Source organism: Pelobates fuscus, chromosome 6, assembly GCF_036172605.1.
Source record: "Pelobates fuscus isolate aPelFus1 chromosome 6, aPelFus1.pri, whole genome shotgun sequence".
NCBI lineage: Eukaryota > Metazoa > Chordata > Amphibia > Anura > Pelobatidae > Pelobates > Pelobates fuscus.
In genome coordinates, this window is record NC_086322.1 from 2,251,279 (window position 1) to 2,269,836 (window position 18,558).

The window sequence follows — 18,558 nt, forward strand, 5'->3', positions numbered from 1 at the left end:
GTAACAGAGGGATTAGGGCCCTGCTCAATGAGTTTACATGCTAGAGGGAGTGGGGTATAGTGACACAGTAACAGAGGGATTGAGGGCCCTGCTCAGTGAGTTCACATGCTAGAGGGATTGGGGTATAGTGACACAGTAACAGAGGGATTGAGGCCCTGCTCAGTGAGTTTACATGTTAGAGGGAGTGGGGAATAGTGACAGTAACACAGGGATTGAGGGCCCTGCTCAGTGAGTTTACATGTTAGAGGGAGTGGGGTATAGTGACAAAGTAACAGAGGGATTGAGGGCCTGCTCAGTGAGTTTACATGCTAGAGGGAGTGGGGTATAGTGACACAGTAACAGAGGGATTGGGGGCCCTGCTCAGTGAGTTTACATGTTAGAGGGAGTGGGGTATAGTGACAGTAACAGAGGGATTGAGGGCCTGCTCAGTGAGTTTACATGTTAGAGGGAGTGGGGTATAGTGACACAGTAACAGAGGGATTGAGGGCCCTGCTCAGTGAGCTTACATGTTAGAGGGAGTGTGGTATAGTGACACAGTAACAGAGGGATTGAGGGCCTGCTCAGTGAGGTTACATGTTAGAGGGAGTGGGGCATAGTGACACAGTAACAGAGGGATTGAGGGCCTGCTCAGTGAGTTTACATGTTAGAGGGAGTGGGGTATAGTGACACAGTGACAGAGGGATTGAGGGCCCTGCTCAGTGAGGTTACATGCTAGAGGGAGTGGGGTATAGTGACACAGTAACAGAGGGATTGAGGGCCTGCTCAGTGAGGTTACATGTTAGAGGGAGTGGGGCATAGTGACACAGTAACAGAGGGATTGAGGGCCTGCTCAGTGAGTTTACATGTTAGAGGGAGTGGGGTATAGTGACACAGTAACAGAGGGATTGAGGCCCTGCTCAGTGAGTTTACATGCTAGAGGGAGTGGGGTATAGTGACACAGTAACAGAGGGATTGAGGGCCTGCTCAGTGAGTTTACATGTTAGAGGGAGTGGGGTATAGTGACACAGTAACAGAGGGATTGAGGCCCTGCTCAGTGAGTTTACATGTTAGAGGGAGTGGGGTATAGTGACACAGTAACAGAGGGATTGAGGGCCTGCTCAGTGAGTTTACATGTTAGAGGGAGTGGGGTATAATGACAGCAACAGATGGATTGTGGGCCTGCTCAGTGAGTTTACATGTTAGATGGAGTGAGGTATAGTGACAGTAACAGAGGGATTGAGGGCCTGCTCAATGAGTTTACATGTTAGAGGGAGTGGGGTATAGTGACACAGTAACAGAGGGATTGAGGGCCTGCTCAATGAGTTTACATGTTAGAGGGAGTGGGGTATAGTGACACAGTAACAGAGGGATTGAGGGCCTGCTCAATGAGTTTACATGTTAGAGGGAGTGGGGTATAGTGACACAGTAACAGAGGGATTGGGGGTCCTGCTCAATGAGTTTACATGTTAGAGGGAGTGGGTATAGTGACACAGTAACAGAGGGATTGAGGGCCTGCTCAATGAGTTTACATGTTAGAGGGAGTGGGGTATAGTGACACAGTAACAGAGGGGTTGAGGGCCCTGCTCAATGAGCTTACATGCTAGAGGGAGTGGGGTAAAGTGACACAAAATGAAAGGATAGTATTAGACTAATGACAGTTGCAAGAGAGGAATCAGCCGGGAGCTATTAACAGGTTAATTGATACGCTTCTTTTGAAGAAGTGGGTTTTTAATGATTTTTTGAAGGAGTGGATATCGGGTGAGCATCTAACGGATGAGGGAAGTGAGTTCCACAGGAACGGTGCAGCCTTCGTGAAGTCTTGAAGGCGAGCATCAGAGGTGGGAGTACGGACAGAAGATAGACGTAAGTCTTCAGCAGATCGTAAGGGCCTTGTGTATTAGGGAGGATAGATCGGTGGGAGCAGCATTGTAACGGCACCCCCAGGCATAAAAGGGGTTGTGACAGATCCATCTGTACAGACTAGTATTGCTGGTTCGTCTGTTTGCCTTTATTTTGTTTGATTTCCTGTCCGTATGCCCCTGTTCGTGTGTTTCTCTAAATACCGATTGAAACTACCGAACGGATGGCCACCCAGGAGAGGAGTGTGCTGCTGGTTAACCTCTTGGCCCCAATTAGAACGTTGTGGTTAACCGCAGACACCTCCATTCCATCCGTATGGGTGGTCGTCGTTCGTATGCCGACCATGAGGCGGCGGCCATTTTGGGACACGAGGAAGATCAGCGATGTTCGGTGTCGATTCTATGAAACTAAAAGCGGACACTTTATCTACCGAACACTGCTGGAAACTGCCGCCTGTCTTCTATTTCGTCGAGGCATACGAACACCGGTCCGTTCGGGAGTTTTGTAACGTACGTATGGACTTCGCCCAGATATCCGTCCCATGGAGTCAATCATGTACCGAAAGACTTGTGAGAGACTTTGACTCCATGGCGATTGAACTGTGTACATCGGATCTGAGCACTATTCGGTAGAAATATGCCCTCAGATCCAGGCTATCTGGGGATACGTTACACGAACCATATTTATTCGGTATTTCCTAATTTATGTATTTTAATGTATTTTTCTTATTGCATTTAAAATGGCGATTTGCCTCTATCCTTGGAGATAACTAGGTTTCTTCCCAATTATCTCCAGGATAGAGAGGAAGGATTTATGGGTAAAATGGGGAGGGCTTACACGTAAGCCACTGCGATTGGCTACTGTCAATGTGGAGACCTGCATAAATACCGGGCAGGTAGCCCTCATTAAAGCAGATTCCTGTTTGACCCTCAAGACGGAGCTTGGTCTCGTTTGTGGGGGGAATTATTACTGGGAAAGCGCTTTTCATATTTCTAGCTGTGAAAGGAGTTCGGCTAATTTTATGGTCGGGAGTTGCCGCGTTCACGTTTCCTCCGTTCGGGAGTTTGACGGTCGTCTGTACAGAACCTGCGTTCCTGGAGAAGGGGATTATTTACTAAACGGTGGCTTTCATCTGTCTGGCGGTGAGTGTGGAAACAGGGGTTAAAGCCATTTAGTAGATATTCCCCTTCCAGATATACAGGCAGCTACCAAAGACACCAATCCACTGAACAGGAAACCATATGAATGCCGTAAACCGCCGAATAGGAAAAAACATACGAAAGGTTTACACTCCTAGCAGTCGAACTGGAACAGCATACATTAAATCCCCCCAAGAACGAGACAAGACTCCATGTTGCGGGTCAAGCAGGAACAGACTGAGCTGTGTCTTTATTGGCCTTATATAAACATTCTTACACATTAGTACCACCCACAGGGTTTTGTAAAACAACCAATAAACACGTAATACACAGTAAAACACTCCCATTCATTTCAGCAGAATCCTCCCCTCTGCCTGTGATATAATTACTGAACACAATGGGCTAACGTAATTATCACAGGCAGGAAAATACACAGTTTTACACAATATTCATAACTTTATACATCACATTCACATAAAACTTGCATTTCCAGAATCAGCATACTCCAAATATACGTCAAAATCATACAAATTGGTCCAGTGGGTCAAAAGTTAGTTGGGTAGTCCCTTTGTGATTGACTGCAAGCATGTCTTGGGTGTGGTAAGCCAATTATCTCCAGCATACAGAAAATGGCTCTATTCACAACAACAGTAAAAACACATAAAAAATACGTAATTCCTATTATACTTAACACAACCCCCACATTCAACCTGTTCCCAGATAGCTTGGATCTGAGCGCTCACTATATCCGAATAGCGCTCAGATACCACAAACACAGTCAAATCGCCATGGGGTTTAAGTTTAGCATGGGCTGATGAGAGGGTCCATAGTCATGAGGCAGGAGGCTGGCAATCAGGCTGCTCCATAACCCAGTGGCGAGCTTAGTTTCGCCACAAGCATTATGTAGAGATTTGAAAGCATAAAAAAAGCACATGAAATTATTGGTGTTTAAACAATATTACACTATTCTCTTTCATGTTGAGGTCAACATATTTGCAAGTATAATATTTTATAAATTTTTTATATTTTAAGTATATTTGCACATAAAATCACTTTAACTGGTTTTGCACATATACTAATTTTTTTTTGCAATTGCACTTTATTTGAAGCATACTTAGAATTATTTGCACAATAATTAATAAGCACTGCTTGCTGTTTTTTAATACTTTGTGATATCTTAAAAGAAACATAGAAACATAGAATGTGACATAAATGCACAGACACACTTTATATTTTGGTTTGATATCTGATGTTATAGTTCTGTGGAGCTAAATACACTGATAAGGTGCTGCTATTTAACAATATATTTTTTAGCTCCAATTATACTAGTAACGTTTTGGTTGTTTATATCACTGTACTCCCCTGGGATTATATTCACTTGATCTTTTAAGAGCATATTGCTACACTCTTTTGGAGGAGAGGTCTACCCACTGGAAGCTGGATCCTGGTCTTGGGTCCAGGGTCGGTGGAGGACAGCGAGAACCAAACCGAACTGTAACGCTTGAAGTGGGGATTACAGTGCTGATGGTGTCTTGTGACGAAGTGCCCTTCGCCACTTGGGCCTGGAGAGGACTGCTTGCCAGCCTCTTGCCATGTGATTATGGTCCCTGGGAGATTGGGCCCTTTAAAAACAGTATTCGGCCCTAACAGAGTGCATGTCACTCATTCTGGCCCTTTAAATACAGTGGGGCCATTCGGTACTTGCCCTGTGTGAGCGGTGATACCCCCAGATAGCTATGACATGGAGCCTATTCATATAATGAAAGACTATGGCAAAGACTTTGGCTCCATGGCAATTAAACTGTATGTGTGTGGTCTGCGTGCCATTCACCTAATAATGTGCACGCAGACCTGAGCTATCTGGGGATATGTTACATGTCTGTGTTTAATGTATAAAAAGTAACTTTATGTATTTTAAAGTGTTTTACTGTCTTTGTGTAACCATGTGCTCAATGGAGTCTGCCTCTATCCCTGGATAATTGGATTACTTCTCCCCATTGTCTCCAGGATAGAGGCCTCTGTGAAACCTGTGTGAGCCAGATTTTGCCATGCTGCCAGCCAGGGCCCAAAAGATACTTTTACTAACTTTTGAACCCCTGGTCTGATTCATGCCAATTTTTAATATGTTGTTCCCCTGAATGGATTGATTGTGGATATGGATTTTTATGTGAATGTGATGTATGGTTTTAGAGTTATGAAAGTTGGGTAAAAAGTATGTTTTAACTGTATGTATAATGGGATTATGTGTCACACTAAGGGGAGGGGATGTGTGGGTTGCACCCGTGATACTATTGGTTATTTTATGCCTCCCCTTGGGTGTGGCCTGTATGTGTTCACTTGTAATAAAAACCAGGCTGGGTGTGCCAGCACCTCAGATTCTGCTTGACCCTCAAACCGATGTGTCGTCTCGTTTTTGGGGGAATTGGATTGTATGCTGACTGCCAGGAGTGCAAGCGGATTATATGCTTTTCCTGTTCAGCTATTCCAGGGTTCGTGTGTTTCCAGTTCGGGAGTTGGAAGATTTGTACAGTTTGCAGTCCGGGAGATTGGTGCTTGCAGTAGCTGCTGGTCTATGGAAAAGGGGCATATCGCCTAAACGTTTTTTATCCCCTTTTGAGCAATACGGTCCGTTACATGTCTGTTGGAGTGCGGGAAGTACTCGGTGAGCACTAGGAAGCAGCGACTGGTGGAGGCACACAGTCAGAGTCCAGATGGTGACGGTGGTGTGGTGGACTGCCTGGTACCCCAACTGGGTACCTCCGCCAAACACGCTTCCTAGTTATAACCGGGACACCATAAGCACTTTAGCCCCTAGCCGCCGCAGTTTGGCTGGGGTCTTGCCAACTCTTCCCACCCTGTATCAGGGTCCTGCATCCAGCTCCCAGTGGTTAGAGCTCGCCTCCAGAGAGTATAGCTGTATAGCAGTAATTAGAGCAGGTATAGCCCCCCTCCCCCCCCTCACACACACATTAGCCGAGACTTAATGCTGGGAGTAGTTCTGACTTTATTATGGGTCACACACAGCCTTTTATGCATAAACCCCCACATGGGGTTTCTCATACAAAATTACAGGGTCCTTTCTCCCAAGATCCCCTGTGCTTGAGAGATAATTGCATGAGAAAAACCTATAATTCAATTCTCTCTCAGGTACATAAAAATCGACCATATTTTAGAACACCCCAAAACAGACATAATACAGGTACCCCCGGATAGCCTGGATCTGAGCGCATAACATATCCAAAAAGTGCTCAGAACCTGCGAACACAGCCGAAACGCCACCAGGTTAAAGTTGTGACTGACCGCACACGAAGCACCTGCCCAAAATAGATCCATAGAATCCTCTGGCTCATTGGTAGCGATTGTTCGCATAGTTCATGTGAACAATCCTACTGAACAGCGCTGACGTGTGGAAAAGAAGCAGGCATTCATCAAAGTTCAGCGCTGTTTGCGAAGTGTCTGTGTGGAGAAGTTCCCTCAACTCGTTCGGTTGTTCTCCCTCCCTGCTACTTCACCCACTGGACTCATTTTGTTTAATGCTGTTTCATTTGTCTGTTTCATTTCGTTTAATTTTCACTATTCAGTAAAATATTTGTTTTACCGAACAAAGACCACCCTGGGTACCAATTAGAACATGGAACTCTGTGTAATTTCACGAAAACCGCAAGTTAATTGAATGCTCCTAGGTGGCCATTTCAGCATACGAACGCACGTGGTGAGAACGATGGATGGCGGCCATCTTAAACTCCCGAACATGGCCAGCGGGACTTGGTCGTCGAGTGCCTGGAACTGTTTTTGGCATGGCACTTGCACGAACACCTGGTCCCTGTTACGGACCGTTTCAGCATAAAAGGGGAAAAATCCGTTTAGGCGATAATCCCCTTTTCACAAAAAGGCACAGCTACTGTAAAAGCACCAAAACTCACGAATTGGATATAGGTGAATGCACCAAACTCCCGAACTGCATACCAGGGAATAAGGTAGCACTCCAAACTCCCGAACTGGAACCTCACGAATAGCTGCTAGCAGACGAACAGGAAAAGCTCCCAAGCGGCTTACACTCCTGGCAGTCAGTCCCTATCAGCATACAGTGAATCCCCCCAATAACGAGACAAGGCTCCGTGTTGAGGGTCAAGCAGTGGTCTGTTTATTCAGGGCTACCTGCCCCTGTATTTATGCAGGTCTCCCACCTGGTGGACACTCCCCTAGGGGACCAAATGGAAGACTGTAACAACGGACAGACAAGTACCAATTACAGACATACAGCAGTAAAACATCCCCACAATGCATCCTGGCTTCCTCCCCTCTGCCCTGGATAAGTAATTCAATTATCTCCCAGGACAAAGGCAAGACTCCATTACACACGTGGGGACACAAAGACAGACTATCACTTTAAAATACATACAGACACATTTTATACATAAAACACAGACATGTAACATATCCCTAGATAGCTCAGGTCTGGGTGCACATTATTAGGTGAATGGCACCCAGACCACACAAATACAGTTTATTTGCCATAGAGCCAAAGTCTTTAATTATACGAACAGGCTCCATGGCATAGCTATCTGGGTTAAAGCATTCACATAAAACATAAAATACAGAATTTCCCTGCATTCACCAAATTCATACGAATGAGAACCAGGGGCTGGAGGTTCAGCGGTGCCTGCACGTAAAAGTGTCTGATTTTGGTGCATGAAAGCCGGGCAGAAAAGTGCTGGCTGCCCGGGGAGCTCCAGAACAGCGCCACCTAGCGGCCGCTAAGTGTAACAGCGGCCACACAGTTAACAAGCAATTAAGCTGCGGTTAACCGCAGCTTCAGGGAGGTAAATAGGAGGCACACTCCAGCTTCTGGGTGGCCAATTAACAACGCCGGCCGGCTTCCCACGGCTCTGGGGAGGTTGGTGAACGGCTGTTTGTTCGGTAGATGAAATCTACCGAACGGCTGTGCAGAAAGGGAGAAATAAATCCTTCTGCACAGCAAAATTAACCCTTTAGCTGCCGGTCCATAATCCAAAGGCAGCAGGCGGGCAACCAGGCTCCTCCAATACAATGTGGCGAGATTGGTTTCGTCACAGTCCCCATGGAAGTCCCATATGAATTACTTAAACATATAGCAGTAGAACGGTGTTTGATAGTTTTAAACAGACGAACGAGAGGAGCATTCTCCACAAATCACCTTTACTATATCTATGGCATTTTCGTGCAAATCCATCCGAACGGAGACCGGCTCTTGCTACTGATTCTGTGAAACTCTGAGTCGGATACAACCTCGTGGCGAGCCGGTCAAACTTCCACACGGTGTTACTCAAAAACTACCTGTGGCGGAAACCGCCTCGCCACGGGACATTGGAGGGGCCTGGCTGCCTGCCTCCTACCTGCTGACTATGGCCCCTGGAAAATTGGTACGTTGGAACTATATTTGGGCATGTTTTAGTTTATATTGCTGCTTCTGGCCCTTTTAGAATCATCCGTGGACATATTGGGACGTTTGGGAATAATGTCCCTTTAAGACTTTGTAACATATCACAGTAATACTGTCTTAAATATTATGTAGGTATTTATGTGTTCGGTTAAACTGGGGATATGTAGAAATGTGTGTTTTATGTGTTAAATGTATCAGTATGTAATTTTATGTCTTTTACTGTCTTTTTGTCTGCCATGTGGGTAATGGAGTTTTGCCTCTGTCCTTGGAGATAATTAGATTCCTGAAGAGCCAGAGTGGCGAAACGTACGTCAGGGGCTCTCCCCTGGTGTTATCCAGCACACTGCATCATCAGTGTCCCATTCTATCCCTGCCAAGATTTTCTAACAGGGTTAGCCACACGGCAACACTGACTCATCTGCTCTATCTAGAAGCAAGTTCAGCTAAATTTTTCTCTAGCCTGTTTTGGCTTTCTGCTGGGAGGTTGGGACTTTATATCACTGCACTAGCGAAGGCACGAGTTGCTAGGGTCACTAGTGACAGGCAGATAGTCTCCTTTACTATACACCATATTATCTGCAGTTTTCTCTCCCCCTCCCTCTTTGATTATCAGTTTTGTATTTGAGCTTTTCAGGAGCTCAGTCATCCTTTCACGCTTTACCAGTATTAGCGATTTAAATACTGCAAATTTACCGGTCTCTCTCAGAACCTTGGTTTAGCAGTCTGAGAATCTGCCAAAAGTTGTTTGGTCAATTTGGCTAATATACCGACTCAGCTACTTACTACCTAAACGTCTGTATATATGTGCATTATAAACGGCAAGCTTATTTCATTACAGACCGCTTGCACAGCTACTTTACCGCTATAATGTCTCTAAATAGTGAAAACGGCAAGCTCATCTATTTAATGATCAGACGCTCTGCTATATACACTCAGTAGCAGGTATTTAGTTAGCAGCTTACACCGCTGTATACACTTTGGTGGCTTTGTATCATTAACCCCTTAAAGCCATTGCGGCGGCATAGAACGCCGTAACGGCTGAAGCCCCCAGGAGGTACTGTGTACTCACCTCCGCCGCGATCCTCTTCTGGGGGGCTGCCTGAGAGCCCAGGCAGCCCCCCTCCGGCAAATGAGGCCCCCGGGGGCCATGTGATCGCTCTCAAAGAGCGATCACATGGCCCCCTAGAGCTGGCTATGGATCTGCCAGCAGGGGGGTGTCTAAAATATTAGACAGTCCCCCTGCTGGTAGGAAAGTATATAAAAAAAAAAATACACATGTTAAAATAAAATACAAGTATTTATATATATGTAACGTCATACAAAGTGTATTTTAATATTAATATTAATATATATATTAGTATTAAAATACACTTGGAATGACGGTACATATATATAATATGTATATATATTATATATATAATAGATCTACATATATATATTATATATATATATACGTATAATTAAAATAATAAATAAATAAGATAAATAATTAAATAAATAAAATATTGAAACAAAATTTAAAATAAATTATATATTCATATGTAATTTAATTCTAACTGTATTTTGTTATTAATATATATATATTGGAAACAGAATACACTTAGAATGACATTCTATATATATCTATATATATATAAAATACAAATAACCGCAAATATGTATATATAGATAAATACATATAATTACATAAAAGATTACATTAGTATACACGTAGAATTTAAATACCTATAAATGCATATCTATTAAAATTCTACGTGTATATTTAAGTAATTTTTTAACATAATTATGTCATTTGATTAATTAAAATTTGATTGACATGCCTGACAACACAGGGAGAAAGTGCAGAGAATTTAATTCGCAAGCACTATATTTGACCCTGTAACTCTCCAAGACACCATAAAACCTGTATATAGGGGGTACTGTTTTACTCGGGAGACTTCGCTGAACTCAAATATTAGTGTTTAAAACTGGTAAATTGTATTACAACGATGATATTTTAAGTAAAAGTGACGTTTTTTGCATTTTTTTTTACAAACAAACGGCACTTTTATGGACTATATTATTGTTGTAATATGTTTTACTGTTTTAAAACACTAATATTTGTGTTTAGTGAAATCTCCCGAGAATAACAGTACCCCCCATGTACAGGTTTTATGGTGTTTTGGAAAGTTAGAGAGTCACATATAAGGCTTGCATTTCATTTTTTTTTACATTGAAATTTGCCAGATTAGTTATGTTGCATTTGAGACCGTATGGTAGCCCAGGAATAAGAATTACCCCCATGATGGCATACCATTTGCAAAAGTAGACAACCCAAGGTATTGCAAATGGGGTATGTCCAGTCATTTTTAGTAGCCACTTAGTCACAAACACTGGCCAAATATTAGTTTTTTGCTTTTTTCACACAAAAACAAATATGAACGCTAACTTTGGCCAGTGTTTGTGACTAAGTGGTGTGATAAAGTGAAGGCAGAGAGGCCTTTTAACCCCAGGGGAAGTATGTGTAGTTTTTGTGTTGCACAACACAAAGCTTTGTTTAGTTATGGGCCCCTGGGGTGGAGTATTTGGAGAGAACGGTGGGCCAATGCTCCACTCCACAGTTTAGTGGTTTTCATGGGAGACATAGATCCAGGCCAGGGTTTTTGGACTGTCTCCAACCCCATGCTCAGCTGCAGATGATCAGCTGTAGCAGTGGGAATAAACCACTCCCTGCTAGGCAGGTACAGGGGGATTGCTGGCTTCCTCTCAGGAAGCAGGTAGGAGAGAGGGTGTTCTCTCCAGTAAGAGAGTCAAGGAGACTAGGCACTGGGAGTGCTGGCTTGAGGCACTGGGAGTGCTGGCTTGGAGCACTAGGAGTGCGGAAGGAAGCAGTCAAGGCTGGCTTGGAGCTCTGGAGTGCTGAGAGCGGACAAATACACTAGGTTGGTGAAACCCACAAATTTTGTTATAGTTTAACCCCTGATAGATAGGGAATCTGATGTGAGTTAGTGCTCAGACGAGCTAGGCTTTTTTATGTAGGGATTTGTGTTACATCATTGCATTTATGTTTCGTTTGCTGCTGCCTGATGTGTAAATTTACAAATAAAGTTGCCGGGATTATAAGAAAATAAAAGGACTGTGCATGTTTTGCCCTAGAGGACCGTGCTATCTACTAACAAGGATCACAGTGGCTACTAAAAAAGACTAAACATACCCCACGTTCAATACCTTGGGTTGTCTACTTTTTCAAATGGTATGCCATTATCGGGGTAATTCTCATTCCTGGGCTACCACACCGTCTCAAAGGTAACATTACTAATCTGGCAAATTTCAATTTGAAAATGGAATGTTCTATATTTGACCCTGTAACTTTCCAAAACACCATAAAACCTGTTAATGGGGGGTACTGTTGTACTCGTGACACATCGCTGATTACAAATATGTGCATTTTATTGCAGTAAAACCTAACAGTATTATGACATTTACAGCTAAAATGGCAGACGGAAATACAAATTTTAAAAAAATCTTATTTTCTCACATTTTTTTACATTTTATTCATAATAAATTATGTTCCATAGATGAATAGTTAATGATAAATTAAAGCCCTGTTTCTCCTGAACAAAATGATATATAATAAGTGTGGGTGCACTTAATGTGACAGCGGTGAATTACGGGTGAACAGACATATAGCGCAAATTCCAGTTTTTGTTTCCGTTTTGTTTTGATCAGAACGTGCCCTATTGACTCTGTCCTGAAGGGGTTAACAGTATAACCCTTTCGACTTTGTAAGTCACAGTGGCTCACTGTTCTGTTCCACTGTCTCCTGGTGTTGCCACATTTTTTATATATATTTATATTTGTGTTTTGGTGGGTCACTATACCAACCGCTACTTTTATTTTTAGTTATAATTAAAAGCTAAGTTTTATTGTTGGGAATTAACTACCCACTTTTTCCCACTTCAGTTTCCCTCCAGATTGAGGGAAACCCACTCTATCAGGATTATTTCTACCTATTTTTCCTGTCCTTTCTCTCTACGTTCTTTCTATTATTTTGTATTTTTGGTGAATTTATTTCACTAGGGGTTAACCCCCAAGTAGGAGAAATCCACTTATATATCCCCCTTCCCCCCCCCCTTTTTGACCTTCCCCAATTATCTCCAGGCCAGAGGGGAGGGATTGTGAGATGTGTGGGAGGTAACCGGTCTGAGCCGGAAAGCCATGCTGGCAGGGGTTTTAAAAGATACTATTACTAACTTTTGAACCCCTGGTCTGATTCATGCCATTTTTTAATATGTTGTTCCCCTGAATGGATTGATTGTGGATATGTATTTTTATGTGAATGTGATGTATGGTTTTAGAGTTATGAAAGTTGGGTAGAAAGTATGTTTTAACTGTATGCATAATGGGATTATGTGTCACACTAAGGGGAGGGGATGTGTGGGAGGTAACATCTATGTCATTGGATATTTTACACCTCCCCCTGTGGGCAGGCTTAAATGTGTAAGATGGAAATAAAAGCCAGGCTGGATGTGCCAGTCCAGAGTTCCTGTTTTGCCCTCAAAGTGAAGTGTCGTCTCATTATTGGGGGAGGATTTATTGCATGCTGTTCCAGTTGACTGCTAGGAGTGTAAGCCTATTCGTATGGTTCCTATTCAACGGTCTACAGCATTCAGAGGCTTGAGAGGATTCATATGCTGCATCGGTTCGGTGATTGTGGTGTCTGCCAGAGTGGTTGGAGTCCTCAGGAAACGCTAGGAGCATCCATTAACGGAGGTACCCAGTCGGGGTGCCAGGCGATCTGTTACACTACCGAACTGATTTTCGTGAAATTTGGATATGTTGCTCACATCATCCTCAGCTACCCAGGGATATTTTTTATATAGTTTTGTCATGTATAAAGTATATTTCCAAATATTTTGAAAATTGCTAACTTTTCTGGACAGTAGATAATTGAGTTTAGTAATTGTTGCTTAAACTCAATTATCTAGCCTGGCCCAGAGGAGGAGTTGTGAGTTGCATAAATTGAACACCCTTGTTTCCATTAAATCAGTCTTGTTCCAGCATTAAGCCTTGGTTTATGTGTGGATTATTCGGCGATACCAGCGATTTATTACTCTGTGGATTACTTGGCGATTTTATTTTCTGGGAATAAGTGAATGATTGAAAGGAGTTCAGGATTAGACCGTCACAGTCCGATTTTAGTTCCATGAATTCTACGACCAAACACAGATGCCTGCGTTCATGTGAACAAGATGGCCGCCAACTCAGTTCCCAAGTGTTCGTGCATACGAACGCTGGTCACCCAGCTGCACACTTAGAGTCCACAATGATGGAGGTGTCAGGAGAGGTCAATAGGGGTTAACAAGCACAGAGGTGGTCTGCAGTTCGTGGGCTTGTCCGGTTCCCGAATGTGGCGAACAGAAACTCGCCACAGGCTTTTGGAAGAGCCTGCTTGCCAGCCTCCTGCCCCGGGCTAAAAGACCTGGATAAAATACTTTAAAAAGTATTTCGTGCAAATGGGACTATATGGTTCGACTACTGAACAACCGCACAAACCAGGGGCCAGCCTCAAGCTTGTTAACACCTATTAACACTTTGGAACATTTCTCACCGCAGTGTTCTAATTGTTCGTCTGGGTGGCCGCAATTCCTATGGACAACCTCGAGGGCATGAATCTCATGGAACTAAAATCGGAAAAGAAACTCTTGAAACCCATCATCGCCTGCGTTCGGTTCTATACAACTTAGAAGGGCACTGTTCGGTGAAATCGTTCATCTGGATAAGGGGAACAAGCTCCAGGGTAAGATTATTGACTATGTTCGGTAGTTTGTTTGTTTTCAAACAACTTAATTAGACCGACCGCAAGCCCTGATTCTCTAGAACTGTTTTGGGCATGGAACCATGCCTGCGGTCGGTCAAATCAATGACTTCCAGGAAATTCCTGAACCTCTGAACTGATCTGGGTGATTTATGGATATGTTGGTCACCCAGATCAATGCTATTGCGATGTAAACTGTGTAGGGTTTTATGTGTTTTTGGGGTATGTTTGGGATGTTTTGGAAAAAGTGTGTTTTTCTGTACTTGGAGATAATTGGATTAGAATAGCACAGTCCCTGATCCAATTATCTGCCAGGCACAGGGGAGGGATTATCTGTTTATGTATGGGAGTGTCCTGGATCTGAGAGCCAATGTGATTGTGTATTTGTTTCTACTGTGGTTTACTCTCAGGTCCGGGGGGAGTGTCCCTTGCATGGGGACTATCATAAAAGGCCAAGTGTGGTCCCATTAAAGTCGGTTCACTTCACCCTCAACACACAGCCTCGTCTCGTGATTGTAGGAAACAGCTATACCAGCTATACCTGCTCCGGATTGCTATACTGGCTATAATCACTTGCTCTTTGTAAGGGCTACACAGCTATACCTGCGAGACTCTCTGGAGTAGGAGAGGTCCAGGGTGGGTGGAGACCCCAGCCAAGCTTGTAGTACTCCAGGCTACTAGAAAGCTGGCACCCGGTCGCGGTGCCAGGCGGTCCGTCACATCAAACAATACAAAGTCTTTTAAAGGACCACTCTAGGCACCCAGACCACTTCAGCTTAATGAAGTGGTCTGGGTGCCAGGTCCAGCTATGGTTAACCCATTTTTTTTTATAAACATAGCAGTTTCAGAGAAACTGCTATGTTTATAAATGGGTTAAGCCTTCCCCTATTTCCTCTAGTGGCTGTCTAATTGACAGCCGCTAGAGGCGCTTGCGTGATTCTCACTGTGAAAATCACAGTGAGAAGACGCAAGCGTCCATAGGAAAGCATTGTAAATGCTTTCCTATGCGACCGGCTGAATGCGCGCGCAGCTCTTGTCGCGCGTGCGCATTCAGCCGATGGGGCGGAACGGAGGAAGATCGGAGGCAGAGAGCTCCCCGCCCGGCGCTGGAATAAAGGTAAGTTTTACACCTTTTCCCCTTTCCAGAGCCGGGCGGGAGGGGGACCCTGAGGGTGGGGGCACCCTCAGGGCACTATAGTGCCAGGAAAACGAGTGTTTTCCTGGCACTATAGTGGTCCTTTAACAGGTATTTTACCTGGCCCTTGGCAAGAGGCTAGCCAGCAGGCTTTGCCAGGAGCTCGAAGAACAGGCATCTTTGATAATGGTGAGAGTAGCAGTGACTGTAATGATGGTGAAAGTAGCAGTGATGGTGATGATGGAGACAGTAGTAGTGACTGTGATGATAGAGAAAGTAGCAGTGATGATGGTGAAAGTCGGAGTGATGGTGATGATGGTGAAAGTCGGAGTGATGGTGATGGTGGTGAAAGTCGCAGTGATGGTGATGGTGATGATGGTGAAAGTAGCAGTGATGTGATGAAGGTGAAAGTCGCAGTGATGGTGATGATGGAGACAGTAGCAGTGACTGTGATGATAGTGAAAGTAGCAGTGATGATGGTGAAAGTCGGAGTGATGGTGATGATGGTGAAAGTAGCGATGATGGTGGCAGTGCTGATGGTGAAGGTAGCAGTGATGGTGACGATGATCATGGTGAAAGTAGCAGTGATGGTGACTGTGATGATGGGGATAGTAGCAGTAACACGGAATCACTAGTACTGCACTGTGAGGGGAATCACAGAATCCAAAAGACACTAACAATCTTCTTGAATTCTGTTTTACCATGTCTGGGTCCTTTTTGCTGACCTGAGAAAAAAGTAAAATATTCCGTATGTGTAAGCAGGTTTCTCCATGAGCGACGTTAGGCCGAGGATTGGCATCTGATTTATCAATACATTTCTGTTCCAGAAAATGAAGATTTGAAGATCTCTTGCAGTTTGGATTCCTACAGCAGTCCGGTCTTATCCTGCTCCGTACGTGTCCCCTTTTGCAGAGACTGCCTAGTCCGAGCTAAAGCCAATACAAGGTAAGTAGTAGTGAAGAGCAGCGTTCACTATCATTTTTCTGGTGTGCGCAGGCAAAGTTCTGTGCGACTGAATGTGCAAATGTAAACCAGAAATAGTTTCTTAATAATTGTGATACAGCACAGCCTCTCTCTCCTGGTGAATAATACTACATTACAACATTACTGCATGGTAATAAAGTATTAGTATATATATAAGAGTATTACTGTAATTCAGCCATTCAGACAGCGCAGCGTCCCTACTAATGGTTAATAACATTATATTACAGTATTACTGTGCGATGATGTAGTGTTAGTAGTTACAGTATTACTATACGATGATATAGTGTTAGTAGTTACAGTATTACTATACGATGATATAGTGTTAGTAGTTACAGTATTACTATACGATGATATAGTGTTAGTAGTTACAGTATTACTATACGATGATATAGTGTTAGTAGTTACAGTATTACTATACGATGATATAGTGTTAGTAGTTACAGTATTACTATACGATGATATAGTGTTAGTAGTTACAGTATTACTATACAATGATATAGTGTTAGTAATTACAGTAATACTATACGATGATATAGTGTTAGTAGTTACAGTATTACTATACGATGATATAGTGTTAGTAGTTACAGTATTACTATGCGATGATATAGTGTTAGTAATTACAGTATTACTATACGATGATGTAGTGTTAGTAGTTACAGTATTACTATACGATGATATAGTGTTACACTAATTACAGTATTACTATACGATGATATAGTGTTAGTAGTTACAGTATTACTATACAATGATATAGTGTTAGTAGTTACAGTATTACTATGCGATGATATAGTGTTAGTAATTACAGTATTACTATACGATGATGCAGTGTTAGTAGTTACAGTATTACTATACGATGATGCAGTGTTAGTAGTTACAGTATTACTATACGATGATATAGTGTTAGTAATTACAGTATTACTATACGATGATGCAGTGTTAGTAGTTACAGTATTACTATACGATGATGCAGTGTTAGTAGTTACAGTATTACTATGCGATGATATAGTGTTAGTAGTTACAGTATTACTATACGATGATGTAGTGTTAGTAGTTACAGTATTACTATACGATGATGTAGTGTTAGTAGTTACAGTATTACTATACGATGATATAGTGTTAGTAATTACAGTATTACTATACGATGATGCAGTGTTAGTAGTTACAGTATTACTATACGATGATGCAGTGTTAGTAGTTACAGTATTACTATGCGATGATATAGTGTTAGTAGTTACAGTATTACTATACGATGATGTAGTGTTAGTAGTTACAGTATTACTATACGATGATGTAGTGTTAGTAGTTACAGTATTACTATACGATGATATAGTGTTAGTAGTTACAGTATTACTATAAGATGATATAGTGTTAGTAGTTACAGTATTACTATACGATGATATAGTGTTAGTAGTTACAGTATTACTATACGATGATGTAGTGTTAGTAGTTACAGTATTACTATGCGATGTAGTGTTAGTAGTTACAGTATTACTATGCGATGATATAGTGTTAGTAATTACAGTATTACTATACGATGATGCAGTGTTAGTAGTTACAGTATTACTATACGATGATGCAGTGTTAGTAGTTACAGTATTACTATACGATGATGCAGTGTTAGTAGTTACAGTATTACTATACGATGATATAGTGTTAGTAATTACAGTATTACTATACGATGATGCAGTGTTAGTAGTTACAGTATTACTATACGATGATGCAGTGTTAGTAGTTACAGTATTACTATGCGATGATATAGTGTTAGTAGTTACAGTATTACTATACGATGATGTAGTGTTAGTAGTTACAGTATTACTATACGATGATATAGTGTTAGTAATTACAGTATTACTATACGATGATGCAGTGTTAGTAGTTACAGTATTACTATACGATGATGCAGTGTTAGTAGTTACAGTATTACTATGCGATGATATAGTGTTAGTAGTTACAGTATTACTATACGATGATGTAGTGTTAGTAGTTACAGTATTACTATACGATGATGTAGTGTTAGTAGTTACAGTATTACTATACGATGATGCAGTGTTAGTAGTTACAGTATTACTATGCGATGATATAGTGTTAGTAGTTACAGTATTACTATACGATGATGTAGTGTTAGTAGTTACAGTATTACTATAAGATGATATAGTGTTAGTAGTCACAGTATTACTATACGATGATATAGTGTTAGTAGTTACAGTATTACTATAAGATGATATAGTGTTAGTAGTTACAG

General features: G+C 42.3%; 1 protein-coding gene across 1 annotated transcript in view; it reads left to right on the forward strand.

The window, feature by feature from the left end:
- Positions 1-18,558, forward strand: part of LOC134614085 (interleukin-12 subunit beta-like) — a 69,855-nt gene that overhangs the window by 27,625 nt on the left and 23,672 nt on the right. The window contains exon 3 of the mRNA XM_063457505.1: positions 16,160-16,277. Coding sequence (XP_063313575.1) covers positions 16,160-16,277 — 118 coding nt within the window. The remainder of the gene's footprint in view (positions 1-16,159; positions 16,278-18,558) is intronic.